Source organism: Muntiacus reevesi, chromosome 4 (genome assembly GCF_963930625.1).
Source record: "Muntiacus reevesi chromosome 4, mMunRee1.1, whole genome shotgun sequence".
Classification (NCBI taxonomy): domain Eukaryota; kingdom Metazoa; phylum Chordata; class Mammalia; order Artiodactyla; family Cervidae; genus Muntiacus; species Muntiacus reevesi.
The window spans coordinates 115557067-115577999 of NC_089252.1; the positions used below are offsets into that span (position 1 = coordinate 115557067).

Sequence of the window (20933 nt, forward strand, 5' to 3'; positions counted from 1 at the left end):
TAATCAGAGCTGAGGACGGTGCCTGGCACAAGCGTTTCCACCACGATCACAATTTCTTGGATGAATTGAGCAGCAGTGAGCTCTGGGTGAAGTGTCAGACCCCTCCGAAGGATGAATGATGTTACAAACAAGGGAACTGACAGCCAGAGAGGCCAAGCGACCTGAACTCGGCCGGGTCTCGAGCCTCCCAGGCCTGGGCGCTCCCTCCTCCCCAGCCCCGGCCATGCCGGGGTCAGCCACTGAGCAAGGCCACAGCCAGGATGAGGCCATCCGGCCCCCACGGCGGCCGCAAACCTGGTCTATGGCCAGGGCTGGAAGTCACGGCCAGCGGCAGGCGGCCGAGGGGCTCGAGGAAGTCCTCGGATCCTCCCTGTGTTTGTCCTGGCTTCCCCGGGGGCTGGCCCCAGCCCTGCTATTGTTCTGGGGACCACACCCGCCCCTGGGGGCCCGGAGCCTCTTCTCTGGGGGCGGCAGGGGGACCTCCAGCCAGTCACGTCCATCAGCCGCCTTGGGACAGACCCGCGCCCTCTCCATTTCGTCTCGACTCTGGTCTCCTGCCCCTGCACGTGTCTCGGGTGAGGCTCACGGTTCCTGGCGGACATCAGCTCCTCCATCAGACTAGGGGCTCCCCGGCAGTTTGGTCAGACACACCTCTGGGACTTTGAATGGCTCACCCCTCACTTCCTCCAGATCTACGCCTCTAAGCGCCCTTCTTGGTGAGCCTTGCCCCTAACTGCATGCAATACTCCTGTCTTTCTCCACCAGGTTATGCTCCCCCTTTAGCTCTTGTCTCTTCAGATCGTGACTTTACCTAAGACGCCCCTCACCCGGTGAGAACTCGTAGTGAAAAGCCCCTTCTCCCAATGATGTCACCCACTGCCCATCACTGTCCTTCAAATGCCACCTTAAGTCTTTTGACCTTTGAGGGCGTCTGGATCTTAAAGAGATTGTCCCCAGTGGAGATGCAAACGAAGGGGGTCAGGGGATGGCAGACACGGGGCACGTGAGGGCAGACCAGCCAACGCTGTGGCTCAGTTAGCGCCCTGGATTCGCCCGGGTGAGCCCAAGGGGACCCTCTGGAGGGTCTGTGCCTCCAGGATGACTATGGTATTATATTGTCTGGTGTTCTGCTTACCAGGTCATCCATTGCCCGGCCCTGTTAACAGGTAACGTTTCAGTTACAGGCCAACAGTTTCATTATTGACAATATACCAGCTGCTCCTAAAACCTGCGTGAATAAGGTAACAGGAATTTTCAGCTACCACCTTTGTTAACAGCTAACGGCTCGGTCACTATGTAACACATTAACCAGCGGCAGATACTTCAGCGACAGCCAGCGCTTAGGTTATGAGCAAACGACTTAATGATCGGTGCGAGCTCTCCCTAATAACCAACATCCTCGTTAACAGCTGAAATGTGAGGCCTAAGATAATTCAGTTAATCTGACTGAGCGGCAAAAATGCCAGTTGAGAAGTTTTGCTTCTCAAGCCTCAGTGTGCATTTGGGTTATCTGGGGAAAAAGTGTTCAAATGCAGCTTCTGATTCTGTAGGTCTGGGGTTACCCGCAGGTCTGCATTTCTAAAGAGTCTACAGGGGATGTTGAGGTCGCAAGGGTCCCTGTGGCTAGTGAGCAGTTGGTAGCTAACAACACCGTTACCAGTTAACTTCTCACTGGCATCTCAGGGTTTGTTATCCGCTAACATCCACACAAGCCACCACTCCCTAGCGGGGTACCAGTGATGTCTGGGCTTTTGGAGAGCTGCTGCTGCTGCCAAGTCGCTTCAGTCGTGTCCGACTCTGTGTGACCCCATAGACGGCAGCCCACCAGGCTCCGTCGCCCCTGGGATTCTCCAGGCAAGAACACTGGAGTGGGTTGCCATTTCCTTCTCCAGTTTGGAGAGCAGACCGCTCCATTTGAGGAATCTTGCAGGCTGATTGTCAAACCGTCAGTAACTTGAAATTGGACCTGCTGGGCGGATTTGCATTGTGAAATGGGCAAATGCCACAACCGAGGGGGCTCCAGGTTTGCTAGGAGAACTGGTTAAGCAGGACCAGTTTCGAGCAGGAGGGCCCCCGGGGCGCGGGAGATGACCCTGCAGAGGGCCAGGCTCCATGAGGTGGGAGGGGAGGGAAGCAGAACTCACTTTGCCCGTGGACTTGACGCCCTTCCAGATGCAGAAGAAACAGACCAGCCAGACGAGCAGGAGGCAGAGAGCGAGGTCCCACTTCAGCGCGCCTGGCTCGTCAATCCCGGAAGACAGGCTCAGCACCTGCCGCCTTCAAGCAAACAGAGCCCCAAGTCAGACAGGCCGGCTGGGGGCCGGAAGAGCCGGCACCGGGGTTCCAAGAGCCTGCGGCTCAGCCCCGGCTCCAAGCTGTGGAATCCCGCGGGTCTCGGGAAATCTCAGGCAACCCCGGTTTCACAGAGTCCTGGGGAAGCCAGCCAGCGGGGTGGGTTTGGACTCCTGAGTCAGGTGAACCTGGGTTCTATCCAGCCAGGCCTCGGGCAAGTTAGGTTAAACCCCTAAGCCTCAGCTTCCTCATCTGTGAACTAGGTACTGATTCCCGTGTGATCGATTCTCACAGGCCCTTGCCCAGTGTCCCCTGCGGGCCAGACACTGGCTTCCAACTGGGCTCCAATGTGTGACCACTGCCTCAGTCTCCTCATCTCTAAAATGGGAATGACCACCTACCTCACTCCCCCTCCACCCCACATTCTCTGTCCTGTCCCTCTTTGCACCATTCCTTATCTGGATCTCTTGCTAAAAGACAAGTCTCCAGGGTGTTGGTTGTATTCGTGGCTGCAGGACACCCACACACCTCTCTGTAGGGTTAGGAGAGAAGCCACACGAAGTACAAACTGCTGGCCCCGGAGGCCGCCAGCAGCCAGTAAACCGCGGCGGTCGTTACTGTCTCGGCAGCTCCGGGCACCCAGGGAAAGCTGTTGCCTCCCCTGCCCCCGGCCAGGGTTGCGACTTGGGAGGAGGGCTTGGGAGGAGGTGCGTGAACGGTCTGAAGGACGATCATCACAGACGAGTATCACAGGGCAGAGCCTGGGCCTCTGGGGTCCAGGAGCCCTGCTGACCAGGGGAGACGCCCACAGCGCTACTCAGACACGTCCCCGAGGGGCAGGCGCCTCCTGAAGCTGGAGTGGGGCCACCGGGCTGCTGAGAGACGATGAGACTTAACGCCCAGAAACCGACCCCGTGGTCTCAGCGCTCCAACTGCTGTGGCAGTGACCGAGGGCACCGAGGGCTCTGCCATCACAGGCTCGTGTTCCCTAGGAGAAGCTAGCACCCCCTCAAGACCCAGCTCCTCGTTCAGGGGCCGCAGTCTCCGGCGGGAGAGGCAAGAGGGGTGTTGGACTTGCCCTCCATGTCCCCTTCTGCAAAACACAAGTACAAGCTCCCGCCCCAGGCCATCCGCAGCTCTCAGCCAGTCTGTGTGCAGGCCAATCCCCAGGGTCAGGGCTCAGAGGGCCACCGGCCCAGGACGCTTTCTCACTGCTTCTCACTTTTCTCCAAAGAAGCTTCAACACGAGGACCTTGAATAAATCCAAGATTCCCACCTCAACTGGCACTCAGGCTTTTCTGCGGGTCACCCCAACATCCAGGGGCTCCCCCAGGTGCCGAGGTTGTATCAACAAGGCTTCTCTAATTTATCTCATCTGGTCCAAGGCCTGAGAGTCCCTGGCCCCATTTTACAGATGGGGAAAACTGAGGCTTGGGGATCCAACCACCTACGGACACACGGCCAGCAGGTGGCAGAGCTGCCACCCTATACCGGGGCTGTCCGACCCCCAAAGCCAGTGCTCACCCGGCTCCAGTACTTTTTCTGATTAACATAGAAAACGGAGCCTTCACTTTAACAAGAATTGTTCCAGGCCTTGCTTCGGCAGGGCTCGCTGGACCCTCAGGGCCGGGGGCATCCTCGCGAGGCAGGCTGCTCACCTGGTCAAGTACATGGGTCTGGCCCTGCGGTAGCTTCAGAACAAAGCCCTTCCCGCCGCGGCCTCCAGGGCTCGGCTCCTTCCACGAAGCTGGGGCCTGCTGGGCCGCGGCCAAGTCTTCCGTGTGAATGTGCAGCCTCGGGGAGGCACCTCTCCGCCAGGCTTGCAGGGAGGTCTCCTGCGATGCTCTGGATGACTAGCGTCCTTCCGGCTCCCCGGCCACCCCCTCACCCTGGACATCGCCCTTGAGGGGGAATCTGTCTTGCCTACCGGACTCCAGATACACTGCGGGGGAGGCACACAGCGGGTGCTCGGCCAGCACCGCGGGGTTCCAGTCACAAGAAGGCCTTGCCCTTCTCCTTAGGGGTGAGCTGACCGAGGAGCCCGAAGCCCCAGAGCCCCGATTCTGACCACACCCGCCACACGCTCAGGTCACTGGCATCGTCCTGCCGGCTCCCACCCCTGCGCTGGGCAAACCCGTGGTGCCCACCTCGGACGGGAGGGGCCCGCGTAGCCTTGCTCTGGCAGCTGCCCAGCCACGGAGGCCACAGCGGGGAAACCGAGTCATGCACTTGCTTCTCCACGGCTGGTGGCAAAGCCCCTCCGAGGTGCCAACAGTAACCGCTGAAGGCACCTTTCCTGCGACCCAGCAATTCTGCCCCAAGACTCTACTGGATGATATGGCCAATGACAGGGTCCACCCTAAGCTGCTCGGGCTCCCCAGGTGGCGCTAGAACCCCCCCGCCAATGCAGGAGATGTAAGAGACGCGGGTTCGATCCCTGCGCTGGGAAGATCCCCTGGAGGAGGGCACGGCAACCCACTCCAGAGTTCTTGCCTGGAGAATCCCATGGACAGAGGAGCCTGGTGGGCTACAGTCCACGGGGTCGCAAAGAGTTAGACACGACTGAGGCGACTTAGCACACACCTCGAGCTGTTCACCTCGGCTCTGTCTGCAGGAGCGAACGGCAGGAAACCAGTCACCCAGAGGGCCACGGGAGGGGCCCCGAGCAGGCGTGCAGCAGGGGCGGGGCGGAGTGTCACGCAGCCTGCGAGGCCGCAGGGACCTCCCCGCGCGCTGGTAAGGTGTGACGTCCCAGGGGTGAGGCGCGTGAGCAGGACACACGAGGCAATGGTGCAGCCGCCGGCCCGGGGGATGCGGCGGAGGGGGGCTCACTGGCCATGGAATGTGTTTCTCAAACCATCTGAATGCTGTTAATGGGCACGTACCACCTTCACAAAAATTAAGGTTCTCACAAAGGCTTGCAAGGGGCCGGCCGTGCAGACGTTCTAGGAACGGAACCAAAGTCCTTTTGTCAATCAGGGGTTGTCATAACAGAACCCGACGTGGGCTCCTGGCCAAAGTAACCAACGTCCTTTCCAAAGTCATCTCAGGGGTGGCCAGGAGGCCGGAGAGCTTGCGGGCCCATCGGAATCCCTCCTGAACGGACACAGTTTGAAGGACCCTTTCCTGTTGGACGCCCCCGAGGCCCAGCCCGGGATCTGTTGGGTCTTCCCACTCTGGTGCACGGGAGTGCTCGGTGAGCTGTAGAGTGCCGGACCGCAGAGGGAGGGCCTGCCCCTCACCAGTGCCTCCGACCTTCCCAGAGGCTGCACAAGTTCCCCCAAATCCGGCCGTATCGCCCCAGCCGTGTCCCGGCTCCCACTGCTCCTGAGCGCTGTTTCAGCAGCCTCGCCGGTGATATTCCAGCCTCCACTCTCGCCCCCCGTCTGTTCTTATCAAGACAGAATGTGGCAACACCCAAGGCAGGTGACGCTCTGCTCCATGCCTCCCATGGCTCCCACCTCCCTGCCCCATTCCTTCCTGCCTCCCTGAGTGGGCTGGCCAAGCTCTCTGACAGTCAGACGCAGACGTCTTAAAGAGACAGGGTGGTGCCTGTTGAGAGGAGGCTGGGGCCACGGGCACGCGGGGACCCGTCCAGGACGAGGTCCGTGCACAGCCCCCTCATCCCCAGGGCCCCTGCCCCGCCTCCCTGAGCCGCACTGGCTTCAGGTATGTGCCCTGAACAGGTCCAGTCCCCCCTGGCCTCGGGACCTTTGAACTGGCTGCGCCCCACCCCTCCGCCAAGGCAGCCTCTCCTGGCCACCCGATGGAAAAAGCACTCCTGGTCAACCCTCTTTCCCTCCCTCTCTCGGCTTTACTTCCTTCACTTATCATCGCTTGTCTATTACAACGTCACTTGCACTATCTGTCTCATGTCTGTCTGTCCTGGCGAAGCGTCATCTTCATGGAGGCGGGGGCCTGTCTGTCCTGACCATCGCTGGATCCAGAACAGCACCTGGCACATAGTGAGTGCTCAACAGACATGAGTGGAGTTGATTAATTACACCCATTTGGTTGATGGGAAAACTGAGGCTCAGGGAGGCTCAGGAATTCACCTGAAATTACCCAGATTTCAAACAAACAAACAAACCATCAGCCCTAGCCCTGGTTCTTTTTCTCTGATGCCACCCTGGGGACCAGTCACCCACGCACTGGGTACGATGCTATCCTGGGTGAGAGACCCCAGCACCTCAGGCTTCTCCGCACCCCTTATACAGACAGCAGGAGGCCGAGAGGTGAGCTGCATTCTTGTCCGAGAATAGGACTGATTCATTCCAGGGTGGGATCCAAAAAAGAATCGCCTGGACGTCTGTTTGGAGTCGGCCGCCCCGCTGCCGTCCAGCCGGCACTCAGAGATGTAAATACGTCCTCCGAGTGGGCCAAATCGTTTCCTTTTGAATGCCGGCCAGCCATTTATTGGCGATAGCTCTTCCCTGGAGACTGGCGGAGGCAACAATTATAAAAGAGCCCGTCCGCCCCGCGAAGGAGGCCGCACCGGGCTCTCTCCACGCCGCCTCCGCCTTCTGACAGCTGCCGGGGGAGATTGGCTGAGAAGGGCTTGTTTGCAAATATGACTCATTTCTTTGATTCTAATAAAGTCTAATGATATGTGCTGAGCTCCCAGGGGGCCCTGGAGGAACTGGGGAGGAAGGCCTGGCTCCAGGCTGATGGAGGGCAGCTGGCCAGATCTGACCCCGCCTGTCCTCCAGGGCCAGGGGGCAACAAACAGGACCCCCGGGACCGAGGTGACCTCAGCACAGGGGCGAGCAGGATGAGGCGGGCTGGGGGCAGAGGCTCTGCCTTCGCATCTCCGAGCAACTCAAAAGTTCAATTCTAAAGCCGGCATGAAACGCCCATCTCAAGGGTCCCAGGCATCCTTCAGGGGAGAAGGGCATCTCACCGGCCCCCACCGAGGCTGGTGCCTCGGTGCTGCAGACGGGGTGGGTGTGGGGATCTAGGCCAAGAGGAGACCCCAGGCGTCACCTCAGAGTGGGGTCACACACACACACACACACACACACACACACACACACACACACACACACGGCACGTTACCTGTGCCCGTGGACTTGCCCTGGGACTTACGGCCGGTGGGGATGCAGACACTAGGGGTGTTCAGGGCTGAGCTCTCCACTACGCCCAGCTGCCTGTGTGACCTTGGGCAAGTCGCTTAACCACTCTGATCCTCAGCGTCCCACCTAATGAGCCAGGCCCGAGGCCCATGCTCTTTAACCCTCAGCCAGGCGATGAGGAGACGGGACCTCGCCACCTCTGAGAGCCCTGGAGAGGGGTGACCGCTCTGAGACCGGCAGCTGGGCCCCCGGGCGAGAATCAGGGTCCCTACTCTAGGATCGAGGGGACAGCAGCATGGCCCGCGGCTCCCCACTCCTCCACGTGGAAAACCAGAGGGGAGGAGGGCCTGGCAGGGGCGGGCGTCCAGGCCTTTCCCTGTCCAGAGCCGGGAGGAAGGCTCGGCTCCGTGATGCCCTGTCATCTAGAAGCCCAGGCGGCTCCCGAGCACCATCAGGCCTCATGTGCAGAAGCGGGTGCCAGCTCAGGGTCCCGCGTGTCTGGTGCAGCTGAGAGGGTGAAGGAAGCGAAGGCCAGGGATGGGCTTTGGCTCCAAGGACGGGAGACCGGACGGGAGACAAGCTCGGCAGCCCAGTGGGTACCAGCCAGCGACACCTCAGTCCCGTCCCAGCAAGCCTCTCTCCGTGGACACCCCAGAGCTAGTCACTGCAGGGCCGGTGGCTATTCTGAGGGGAAATCGTACAAGCTGAGCTTCACCCTAAAGGGAAATCCATCTTCTAATGGCCGAGCCCTCTGAGGCCCTGCATACAGTCGGTGCTTAATATATGTGTCCCAGCCTGTCTCTCCCCAGTATGTTCCTTGAGCGAGTTCAGAGAACACAGATGCAATTGCGTGATTCTCCACCCCTTCTCTAGCTGCCATGGTTCCTCCTCCTAGAAAACGAAGTCCAACCTTCTCTGCCTAGCGTCCAGGGTTCCATCCTTCTCCCTGGCTCCACACGTCCTATCCTCGGGCCAAACCAAGGACGGGCTGCTACTCATGAGCTTTACGACCGCCGTGCCTCAGCATGGCTGTTCCTTCTGTCTAGGCCGTTTTTTCCTCTTTTTTTTGGCCTAGTGAACTCCTACTCATCCCCCAAAGCCCAGCTCACCTGGCCCCTCTGTTTGCTGACAAGGAAACGAGGCCAGAAAGAGGGAGTGACATGCTGCTCCAGGCTAACCCTAACCCTCCCTGGCTGGGCAAGCCTACAAGCACGGAAAAGCCAGGAGAGGCTTCTGAGCTGACAGATGACATGTCTGGCTTCACAGCTGACTGCGGAGACGCACCCGTAATGGGGGAGGGAAGACGGGGGTCTTCCGGGGCTGCGGCGGTCGGGGTGGGGGGTGGATGGCCACATTGCAAGTGGGGAGGATGGCCAGAGTCTGGATGTACTTTACACGGAGAGCCTGGAGGACCAGACAGGGGTGGGGTCTGAGGTTGAAGCTGAAAGGAGTTGGGGATGACTCCTAGATGTGTTCCCTCCCTAAAGGGCCTCCACGAAGAGGGGACAAAATGATGAGAGCAAGTCCCTGGGACGATGCTCACGGGCATTCTCTCTCCTTCGCCCTCGTCACACCCAAGAGAAGGGGAGGCCCTTGAAGGCAGGCGGCCTCGGCCCCTCGGGTAGCAGGCAGGTCTTCTCAGCCAAGCCTCCTCCTCCTCCAGGGACTACAGTCCTCCCCAGGGTAACTGTGGATGTTCAGCCAGGGCCCATGGGAGGCTGCAAAGGCCGGCAGGGCAGGGAGGCCGGGCGGGCGGCGGGCAGTCTCTGGATGGAGCCGCTCTCTGTGGACCACGCAGGCCAGGGAAGGGAGCTGGGATGCTCAGAATGGGGGTTCGGGAAGGCGGAAGCCCTGGAGTCCCCCAGCAGGGCCCAGGCTGGGGGAGCGAGCAGGGGAGAAGGCACGGGAGAGGACATCATGGTTCACGAGGGCTCAGGGCTGAGACAGAGGGGACAGCCCCTCTGTGATGGGGGGCGTCACAAGGGCATCAGGAAGGGACCATTCTGAGATCCCCTGAGGTTGAGCGTCAGGTGTCCCGGGCGGGGGCAGTTTTATCCACAGTGAGGATACTCACTAAGTAGACAGGGATGGCTCACACGTATCAAGCAGGCTCTGATGGCCGGCCATGCAGGGTCTCATTCTGTTTGGGGGGGGGGGGTCCTACGGCCTGGGAGGGCAGCGTTATGACCTCCCCAAGTACAGCTCAGGACGCAGAGGCTCAGAGAGGAAGAGGCGCCAGCCCGAGCCCGTACTGGCAGAACGAGGGCTCCCTCCCAGGCGGCCAACCTGTGCCCGAGGCAGCGAGGCCCCACCAGGCACGGGAGGGGCTGGGTGAGTGCCAGCGTCCTGGGTAGGGCAGGCCCTGGGTGGTCAGGCCGTGCCAGGCACAGCAGGGAATGGACAGGGCCCTGGCCTCCGGCCCCTCCGGCCCTGTTCAAGTGAGAAGAAAGAAATGCCCGCATTCCTTTGTCTGCAAACTCGGCTATCCAGGTGCGAGGAGCAAGGGGTGGGGGTCAGGGTTGAGGGCGGGGGGATGTGCCTATAAAGCTCTTTGTCTGCAAGGGGAAAACACCTCCGAGGGAAGAGCCCAGTTGCAGGAGCCCCGGGACCCGTGAGCACCCCTAAAGGCCTGAGGTCAGGAGGGGTCCGTGGATTACCTGGGGGAGTGGCCAAGTGGCCCCTTCCGGCCTGAGTGCCCCCCGCCCCGGCCCTGACGATCGGCTGGGACCAGCCAGCACTTAGCTCCCTCTTCTGTGGGCCGGCGCCGGGGCCAGGTTCTAAGAGGAGAGGCTCCTCGACGCAGCAAATCCACACACGAAGGAGAGGGGTCTTGTCTGGCAGCGACAAGGCGCTTCCTTAACACCGTTCCCTGCCCTGGCTCTCACCCTGGGCGAGGCCTTGTCTGCTCCTTCTGGGGTCGGAGGGGCTGCTAAGCACCCGTTGAGCAGCTCAGGGAGAGCAGGAAAAGCAAGGCACTCACCCACTTTTGATGGGCTCCCAGCGCTGGGTCAGAAGGACAACGCTGTACGTCAGCGAAGAGCTACCCGGCCGCAGGCCTCCGCGCTCTGCCCTCCTCGAGTCTGGCCCATGTGTATGCTCCTGCCGTCACTGGCTATAGTGTGGGCAACTTCAAAGCATGCCCGTAATTCTCCTTCCTCTCCTAACGAGACAGAGCCTACTCCCCCACCTCTCGGGTCTCAGTTAGTCTTGGGCCTCTTTTTGGCCAACGGGACCTTAACAAAAATGGTACCAGCAGAGGTTGGAGAAGTGCTCCAGCCCTGGGCCTTTCCCGTGTGTTGTTTTGGGATTCTGAGTCGCCTAGGAACAAGGGCAGGCTAGCCTGTAGGGTGATGAGACCAGAGGAACCAGTTGCCTGTGGCATCCCAGCCAAGAGCCAGCCAGTCTCCGGAAGAGCAACCCTGATGACGCACAGTTACCTACCAGGGGAGGGGAGCCCAGCAAAGCCCAGAAGAACTGCCCAGCCAAGCTCCGCCCAACTGCCAAGCGGCAGGACCATGAGTCAAAGAAAACGAACGGCTGCTCCAATTTGGGGATGGGTGTTACACAGCAAACGCTAACTGATACATATTATTCACTCTACCTACTCACTTGTTCACTTGAATAACTACTTCAAGCCTCATATATGCTTTTTTTTCCCCCTCTGGGCAATAACAGGTTTGATGCACTAACTATATATATTTTTTTTTCTCCTAAAATACATTAAGAAAACTATATCACTTTCAGACAATGTAAGTACATATACCTGCCTTTTTGGGAAACAATCGTCACAGAGATCCCACGGGTGTAGGAATGATTCATTGCCCTCATTTGACAGTTAAGGAAACTGAGGCTCAGAAAGGGGCAGTGACTTGCTGGAGGTCAAACAGCCAGTAAAATGGCAGAACTGAGGTTCGATTCCAGGCCTGTCTGAGACCAAAGGCATGGATTTATCTCCAGATCTGTACCCCCCACTTCCTCCCATCCCACCCCAAGGAAGTGGCTCCTACATCCCCAGGGAGAAGACGAGGGCATGGGTTGTCCTCTGCCCCCACCCCCACCCCCGCCTTCCTCCGCGAGGCCAGCCTTACTCCCAGAACTCGATGACAGGGGAAGTGAAGTTGGTGGTGCTATTGGAGACCCAGAGGCTCCGGTTCTTCCGCAGGGTGTCCTCTAGGCAATTCGGTGTGTTCCAGCTGTGGTTGCATTTGGCCCAGGGGAGCTCCGACTGGAAGGACTGGAACAGATAGTACATGGCCCAGGCGAGGATGATGATGTAGTATATGTTCAGGAGGGACACGATCACGATGGAGGCATAGCCGATGCCTGCGGGCGGGGTCGAGCGAGACGGGAGTCAGAGGGAGGCCAGCCCCGCCACAGCCGCACCCTCAACCAGAAACCCTGGGGTCTGCAGGCCTGGGGCCAGAAGGGTCCCTTCCGCAGGGACCAGCAAGTAAGTGTAGGAGGAACGCATGACTGGATGGATGGATAGGTAAAATAATGGATGGTCAGATGAGTCAGACAGCTAAAGAGGGATAGACCAATGACTGGATGAATGGATGGATAGATGGATGGATGGATGGATGGATGGATGGATGGATAGAGGGATGGATAGATCAATGGAAGGATGGATGGATAGAGGGATGGGTAGACCAATGACTGGATGAATGGATGGATAGATGGATGGATAGAGGGATGGATAGACCAATGACTGGATGAATGGATGGATAGATGGATGGATGGATGGATGGATAGATGGATAGAGGGATGGATAGATCAGTGGAAGGATGGATGGATAGAAGGATGGATAGACCAATGACTGGATGAATGGATGGATAGATGGATGGATGGATGGATAGACCAATGACTGGATGAATGGATGGATAGATGGATGGATGGATGGATGGATAGAGGGATGGATGGATGGATGGATGGATGGAGGGAGGGATGGATAGATCAATGGATGAATGGATGGATACATAGATTGACAGATGGCTGAATGGACTCAGGTGAATGGATGGCTGTTGGAATGGTGGATGGATACTCACTTTGTTGAATGGATGGTGTTGACTGGAAGGTTAGGTAGATGGATGGATGATGGATAAGTAGCTGGAGCATGGTTGAATGGATATATGGATTGTGTAACTATTGACTAGTAATAAGAAAGGTTTAATAGATAGACAGATGGGTAGATTTACATGGATGACTGAGTGAACAGACTCACACAGTCTCCCATCCCTGCCAGTTATAATCATGACAGCATTATCTCATGAGGACATACTAGGAAGTAGACACAGGACTAAATGCTACAATAATAACAAGTGTTAGTCGTGTCCGACTCTTCGCGGCCCCAGGCACTGTAGCCCGCCAGGCTCCTCTGTCCATGGAATTCTCCAGGCAAGAATACTGGAGTGGGTTGTCATTCCCTTTTCCAGGGGATCTTCCTGGCCCAGGGATCGAACCTGGGTCTCCCGCATCGTAGGCAGATTCTCTACGATCTGAGCCGCCAGGGAAGCCCAACAATAACAAAGCTACTAGCGCTGCTTTGGGCTTCCTCTGTGTACAAAGCACTTTTATGTGGCTGTGCTGTTTTGTCTTCGCACCAACCCTAGGAGTATACGTATTATTTCCATTTTATGGATAGGGAAATTGAGGCACAAAGAGATGAAGTGACTTTCCCCAAAGTCACGAGACGTAGCAAAACTAGGAAGCGGGACTTGAAGCCAGACAGACAGGCTCCTGAAAGGCTTCCTTTCTACACCTTACTGCTCAGCAGCTACTGGGTCTCCCATCCTTTGACAACCCAGAGAGGCAAGAGCAGCAGCCGCCACCGTGAGCCAAGCTGGCCTGCGTGAGGCTCCAGTGTACCTGGCAAGTAGCAGGTAGACAATAAACATTTGCTGAGCCGAGGAACACCAGGCCCCCGGTGACCTTCATCCCGTACTCACCGGCAAACAAGGGGCAGATCTTTTCCCAGCAGGTGATGCCCCCTTCAGAGGTGTACTGGCCTATGATTACCTCCAGGAAAAACACAGGCAAGCCGCCCCCAAACAGGAAGATGAAGTATGGTATGAGAAATGCGCCTGCGGAGAGAGAAGTGTGGGGTGAGGCTCAGGCTGGCCGAGGCCTGCATGTTCTCCGTCCCAACCCCTCCCGGCCAGCCAGCCGGGCTCCTCCGTCCATGGGATTCTCCAGGCAAGAGTACTGGAGTGGGTTGCCATCTCCTTCTCCAGGGGAATCTTCCCGACCCAGGGACGTGAGGGTGAAGGGCAGACTCCTGGACCTGGCTGAAAATTCTCGTCCAGCCAGCACCATCCTTCCAGGGTGCCCTCTTGCCTTCTTCCAATCTACCCGGTGGCTTGAAGCCTCCGAGTGTCTGCTGAAGCTCTGTGCCTGCCTGTCTTCCCTAGGTCCGTCCCTCTGAAGAAGGACTGCCCAGCCCTTCACACCCAGCTCAGACAGGTCTCCTGGTTGCAGCCTTCAGCTGGCCTTCCGTGGCCCGGCCAGGGCAGGAAGCTGAGAACCAGCTGGGAAGGGTGTTGGGAAGCGAGAGAAGGTTCTCTCCAGCCGGGGGTGGGAGCCGGGGAGGGTGGGTGGTGAAGAGTCGGCCGAGGGCTCCAACCTGGTGCCCAATGCTGGTTTCAGCGGGTCCGTACACCCTCTGAAAGTGTGGGCAATTTGGGTCTATGGGCATGGGCTTTCTTCTGGGGAGCGTCCAGGCACCCATCAGCGTCCCAGAGGCACCTGAGACCTCCAAAAGGCTAGGAAGCCAGGCTGGAGGGCAGGGCCTCCTGCAAGGCGGTTCTCCTGACGCGGGCGGGTGGGCGGGCGGCACGCGCGTGCCTGGCTCTGCTGGGCGCCAGCCGGGCCACGGGCCGCCACAAGGAGCAGAAAAGGAGTTCTCACTGCTGAGGTCCTGCTGACCAGCAGGTCTCCGGGACGTCCTGCCGAGCCTGAACTCCTGTGAGGTCAGGGCATGCTAACTCAGGGCCTTCGGCAAGTTAAAAACAACCAACCAAACAAAACTGAAAGAACAGGCCAACCAACTAACCAGTTGATCACACAGAGAACTCACACTTAGAAAATACCATGGCTGAGTGAAAGGGTCGAAGAGGCACAAACTTCTGGTTAGGAGATAAATTCCGACTGGGCGTGTCGTGTACAGCATGGTTATACACCAGTCACGATACACCGGACGGTGTGTTTGGGAGTTGCTAACGGACTTCCCTGGCAGTCCCACGGCAAAGGCTCTGTACTCACAGTGCAAGGGGCATAGGTTTGATGCCTGGTTGGGGAACTAAGATCCCACATGCGGGGAAAAAAAAAAAAAGAAGTTGCTAAGAGCATAAAACGTTAACAGTTCTGATTACAAGAAGAAAAAACACATTTAACTATGTGAGCTGATGGACGGTAACTAGACTTACCGTGATCATTTCACAGTAGAGACATCAATCATCCTGTATGCCTTAAACTATTTATGCTATATGTCGATTCTTACCTCAATAAAACTGAAAAAATTAAAAACATCTTCATTGTATTTTTTCTCCTTTTGTCCTGGATACCTATCCATCACAGCAAAAGACACTGGTTTTCTATTTAGGGTGGGAAACACGAAACTTGCTTTTGAACTACAACTGGTTTAAGTTAGAAAAGCAAAAAAGGGTAAAAATGTTCTAAAGTCAGGTAAAAAAGTTCTGCGCCTCTGTGGGGAGGCACAGAGCTGCGAGGCTTCGGAGGCTCGGGCCTGGCCTGGTGGCGGCCTTCAGAGACGGTAAACGGGAGGAGCAGAGACGGTAAGGAATCTGCTCGAGGAAGGCCCTGATAGAACACCAGCTGGTTCCCGGTCATGCTGGTCCCCCGCCTCTGAGGACTGCAGTGGGAGCGGAGGCAGGCTGACATCGGGGAGGTTGAGGCAGGGGCCTGGAACGCTGGGCGTGGGGAGGCCCCCTTGCTCTGCCCCGGCGACCCCTCCAGCCCGCCCACTGCCCAGCCCAGGCTCACCTCCGCCGTTTTTGTAGCAGAGGTAGGGAAAACGCCAGACGTTGCCCAAGCCGACGAAGCCGCCAGCCACGGAGAGCACGAAGTCGATCCTGCTGGCCCACTTCTCCCGCTGCGGGGGCTTCCCCTCGGCCTCGTCCTCCGGCCGGGTGCCCGGGCTCTTCCCGGGGAACGGCTTCAGGATGTCCTTGTGGAAGTCTTTCAGACACTGCAACTTCTCCTTGGTGGCCATGGCCTCCTCGCTTTCTACGGTGGACAGAGCAGACCCCGACGTGCGTCGGTGAGGGGCAGCCTGTGTGTCCTTGCACGACCCCGCGGGCCGCCTCTGACCTGCAGGGCTTGAGGCAGACAGCCTGCCCCCACCTCGTCCGTCCACTCCTCGGACCCCCCACCCCAGGTGACTGGGGGCCTGAAGACCCGGGGACCGACAGCTGCCGTCCCCTAGGCACCCGTCCAACAGAAGCATTGGGGCCCGTACCCACCAGCCCCGAATGCCACCCCCCTCCCACCATTCTACACCCGCAGGGAGATGAGCACGAAGCCAAACAGCGCTGGCAGCATCTCTGCAGAACCCAACACCCTCCACACAGGTCTAGTGCCGCTTCCAAACCACAGCCTGCCTGCATCCTCTAGAAATCATCTCCGAATCTCAGGTTTGCAGAGAAACCGGTGCAGGCCTGGCCCAGCGGAGGCGCTCACCCCTCACGGTTTTAAAGAACGGAGCTTCAGGTTGGCGTGTTTTCATGCTTCAGTGTTTCTGAGTATGTCTTCCAGTACTTGGAAACAGGGTTTCCGTCCAATACAGAACATGGGTGCCTATAAAATACTCTGGCAGCTTCTTAGCCAGTCCATGTCTGCAGCATCAGGACAGGGGTCTGCGCCGGGACAGGACTCCGGAGGGGGGCCTGCTAGTCCCCCCGGGTCCAGCCCCCTTTATCTGTGCTCGGGTCCACCCTGCCTCCTGGCTCATCTGGGCGCCGGCCCGCTGACTGCCCTGTGTGTTCAGCAAGCGGAGGCCCCAGGATTATCGGACCTCTAAGCTGCTCACGCTCACCCTCAGCACCCCCTGCTCGGAGTGGCAACCCCCTCTGTCCTGCGTGTGGTCCCTGAGTGCTCAGCGTTCCTGGCAGCTGGACCTTGAGGGCAAGAGCATCCGAGTCCCGCCCAGCAGGAGAAGGTGCCTTCTACCCCAAGCGCCAGAGGACCACGAAGCCCGGGGAGCCTGTCTCCCCGACTTCAGAATAAAAAGGATGAAAGGCAGAAAGTGCCGACGCAGAGCCAGCTGCTTGTCTTCACGATTCAAATGGGTGGGCGGCGCTGAACTCTCAGATTCCAGGGTAAAGTCGAGATTTCTAGGTTTCCTTGAAAAACTGGCAGGTGGACCACACGTTGGACTCACGCTCCTACAGGGGCCATCGCCCTGGTGCACGGGGCCAGCTCGCCACCTGGACCTGCCCAGGGACATCTGAGTCTGCATGGAGTCACAGCGGCGCTAGCTGAAAATGCCTTGTTTTCCTCCTGGTTAACAATCTCCTCCTCATCTAGAATGGAGGCCGCGGGGCAGCGGGACCCGCCTTGCCCACGGCGGGGTGTCCTGAGCTGGGACACGGGAGGTTGTCAGTGAAGGACTGCTGGGCCGATGGCTCCCAGAGTAGGTACGCAGGGAGCTGGGGCCCAGCGGCACCCCCAACTCTGCCGCTTCCCAGCCCCGTGACACCGTGGGGCCTGGGGGAGCTCCGGCCGGGCGAGGGGACCACCGCCAAGGACCAGGAGAGGCGAGGGGGGCACGCTGGGCTGGCCCGCAGTCAGGCCCTCCGGGGCCGTGCTCGGAGGAGGAGAGGCACGCAAGCATAACAGAATCCCCGCTTCCCCCACGCCTCCTTCCTCTCCCTGGCTCGGGGTGGGGGACCCCGATTGTTTCGCTATCTGGCAGTGAGCAGATCGAGAAAAGGCTTCCTGGAGCCGCCGGGCGGCTCGCCGGGCCTTCCTCTGTCTCCCGGAGCGCAGACGGCGGGGCATCCGCAGCCCTTTCTTCGCCTGTTCCCCTGGGGCGACGCGGGGTTCTGCCGAGCGCACGGCTACTGTAAAAATAGCCCGAGCAGCCAGCATTGTTCCAGCACGGAGCTCTGCAGCCCCCGATGGTTATCTGTGGGCCCATTGTGGGCCGGCTGGACGGCAGCATAATTGGAGGATGTGGGACTCCACTCCCTCCTGGTAGAGATGTTTTCCAAGGAATGACCCTGGGGTCTCCGCATCAAGATGGGGCGGGTGCCGCCCTTTTGGGCTCTCCTTGGATCTTGGGGCCGGAAGGAGCTTCACCAGGTCAGCCAGGCCAGCCAGTAGGGGGGAGGTGGTGATCGGTGTCTGCTCATACAGCCTGCGGGCGCTTGCAAAAGCCACCCTGAGTCCTGGTTCTGCGCTCTGGGCCCAGGCCCACGGGCCCCTCTGGCCCTAGAGAACCCTCGGGAAACATGCGCGTGTGCGAAGGCGCTTCAGTCGTGTCCGACTCTTTGCAACCCTCTGGACCGTAGCCCACCAGGCTCCTCTGTCCATGATTTCCCAGGCAAGACTACTGGAGTGGGTTGCCATGCCCTCCTCCAGGGGATCTTCCCGACCCAGAGATCGAACCAGCGTCTCTTATGTCTCCTGCATTGGCAGGCGGGTTCTTTACCACTAGCGCCACCTGGGAAGCCCTGAGATGTGAGGCAGGGGACAGAAACAAGTTTCCTGAGGCTCCACATAAGATAAGACTTCCAACCTCTCTTTTCCACACTCAGAACCCCATCTTACTGACGCCTGTAGCTGAACCAGGATCAGGGGGGTGAGGCCCGGCATGTCCTGGTGTTGTGGGGTCCCCCTACTCATTTCCGAGGTGTCCACAGAGATGTCCATCAGTGACGCCCACCCTACGTGTGGCCGCCCCCATCACAGGCTCGCGGGCCTTCACACAGCCCAGCCCTGCCCCCACTTTACTAGAGACACACGCACGCCTGGACGAGGTCAGACCCGAGGACAGGCAACCCCAACTCCCCCCTGTTGGGGGAGGCTCTTTCTGAGCCCCTCTGGAGCATCCGACCGGCCCCGTGCCTGTGGAAGCCCACAGTAGCACGACCCGCAGATGCGGCCTCCTGTATGTTCCTGACATCCACCTACGTGTCTCCATCACCACAGCAACCAGCTGGCGCAGGCCCGACAGCCCTCCACGGGCATCCCCTGCAGCCTCCACCCGGGTGCCCCCTGCTGCTACTCTGCCCACCCCATCCCGACACTCTGTTCTCAAAACCGCAGCTGGAAGCAACTCGCAAAGCACTTTCAGATCCCAGTGCCCTCCTATCCAATGCTCCGTCACTCCTAGCAGAAGACACACGCTCCCCGCCACAGCCTACTGGATCTCAGCACAGGCCCTTTCTTTGAGACGCTGGCCCCATGGAACCCCTTCGCTTCAGCCCACTCCTCAGCCTCAGGCTCCCTGCACGGAGGCCCCAGGCCCTCTGGGGGCAGCCTGGCCCCTGCAGGAATCAAAGTGTGAGCCCCGGCCTAGAAGCTGAGGGCTATTTCCCGGCCGAGTGACCTCAGGCAAGTTGCTCAACCTCTCTGGGTCCTCACTGTGTTCAAGTGTGAAGACGGGTACCTGGGGCCACCTCACAGGGATGCTGTGAGGACTGAACAAGGGGCTGCCCGCGGCAGGTACATCTTCACTCGTTATCTGCCAGCATTCCTGGGCCTCAGTGGTGAAGAATTTGCCTGCCAACGCAGGAGACATCAGACACGCACGTTTGATCCCCGGGTCAGGAAGAGCCCCTGGAGGAGAACATGGCAACCCACTCCAGTATTCTCGCCTGCAGACTCCCCACGGACAGAGGAGCCGGGCGGGATACAGTCCACGGGGTCGCAAAGAGGCAGACACCACTGAGTGAGTATAAGCACGCACGCCGGTATTACTGCCATCATTGCCAGCATAACTATCACGGGGTCCACTCTGCCCCTGGGGTATGGAAGGCTTTGATCCTACACGGGGTGCGATCAGCAGGGCCCAGAGAGGCCAAGGGACACTCCTGAGGTCACGAAGCTAGGCGCGATGCCGATCGCGACGTACCGGAGCCCCCAGCTCTGCCCTCAGCGTCCCTCGGCTAGTCTGGCCCGTCCATCTCCGCAGACTCGCCGTGCGGCTGGCTCACGGCTGCCCATCGCCCGCCAAGAGCGCGCCCCCTGTTGCAGGAAGCACTTGGGGGCGAGCCTGCTCCGCAGGCGGCCCAGCGGCCCGCCGCCTTGCCGGCCAAGTGTTGTTTTCCTTGGCGCCAGGCCCAGGGCTACTCTGCAGTGACCGTGACATATGAGTCCCCATTTTAAGAGCTTCCTCTTTGCTGATTACAGCTACAAGTGATCAGAGAATCCGCTCGAACACAGAGGCTTCGGGACCAGACTCCCACACGAGGTTCTTAGGCCCCCGTTCCCAGGGTGGAGGCCAGAACCAGCCGCACCTGCAGATGGACTCACACATCACCGCATCCGCTGTGGCCCGCACTCAGATCCCGCCGTGAGCCAGCAGTGCCGTGGGGTTCCAGGATGCTCCTTGGCCTCCTCCTGATTTCAAGCTACCCGATTTTGGAGTCCTTTAAGTCTGGGCTGAGCTGCCTGTAAACAGTTTCCTAGTCGTTCCTCAAACACCCTCAGCGCAGCAGCAGGGGTTTTTAGGGCCGTTTTCTGAACGGGGAGTCGAGGCGCAAGCAGGAGAGTGAGTGGCCTGGCGGCGACTGCACACGTGGAAAGGAGGCTGGAGGCAGAGTGCCCAGCTGGCCTGCCCACTGCTAGAGGCCCAGGGCGAAGGTCACAGGGTCCTCTGCAGGGTTTGCCAGCGGGGACGCTGAAGCCGGGGGAAAGGTCTGCAGAGCCGGCAAGCGGCTGGGACCACGAGCGCCCACGTGCTCGCCAGCTGCGTCTTACACTGAGACGTTGCTGTGGGCCCTCCCCCTAAGCGTGCCCAGAAGCTGGGGGGCTCTCTGCCTCGCCCTTCCCCGCAGAATCGGACCCTTCCCAAGTAAACCGTCTCCCACCCAGCTCTCTCCTGTCGGGAACAGTGAGTCAGACCGACCCCCCATCACAGACTTACGCCCCCAGGAGTCTCTACCAGGTTTTAAAGTAAGAGGGCAGGGACTTCCCCTGTTTCCTTTTTGGGGTACTTCCCCCACCCTAAAAGGGCCTAGCACACAGCCAGGCTATTCGATCGATCTCTGGGCCTGACCTCTGGGGGGTTCGGCCAGCGACTCCCGGGATCCCAGAACGAGGTGGGGAGCCGCACACAGAGCCATTCACCTCACAGGTCGGGAGCCTGCCAGCTGCCCGGTCCCCAGTCTGTTGGGAAACCGTGGAAAGCAGCGCACGACAGCCCTTGTCGGCCCTTTCCAGAGCGGGGGCCCTCCTCCTCTCTCCCTTCCTCGTTCCCCCGACCACCCCAGAGCCGGTGTTCGGGACTCACAGAGGCCACGACTCAGCCGTGTGACCCCGGGCAAGTAACAGCCGTCTCTGTGCCTCAGTTTCTGCACTGGTTAAAAAACCGGGGGTTAAACCTAAAAC

General features: G+C 59.2%; 1 protein-coding gene across 3 annotated transcripts in view; it reads right to left on the minus strand.

Moving 5' to 3' along the window:
• SLC6A6 (solute carrier family 6 member 6) overlaps nucleotides 1-20933 on the minus strand; it is an 80472-nt gene that overhangs the window by 22216 nt on the left and 37323 nt on the right. The window contains exons 1-5 of one of the 3 annotated variants that reach the window (XM_065933984.1): nucleotides 19841-20260; nucleotides 15363-15605; nucleotides 13310-13444; nucleotides 11453-11687; nucleotides 2145-2277 (exon numbers count right to left, since the gene is read on the minus strand). In XM_065933984.1, coding sequence (XP_065790056.1) covers nucleotides 2145-2277; nucleotides 11453-11687; nucleotides 13310-13444; nucleotides 15363-15591 — 732 coding nt within the window. In that variant the 5' untranslated portion in view covers nucleotides 15592-15605; nucleotides 19841-20260. Of the gene's footprint in view, nucleotides 1-2144; nucleotides 2278-11452; nucleotides 11688-13309; nucleotides 13445-15362; nucleotides 15606-19840; nucleotides 20261-20933 lie in introns of those variants that run through there. The other 2 variants (XM_065933983.1, XM_065933982.1) reach the window with 2 other exon arrangements.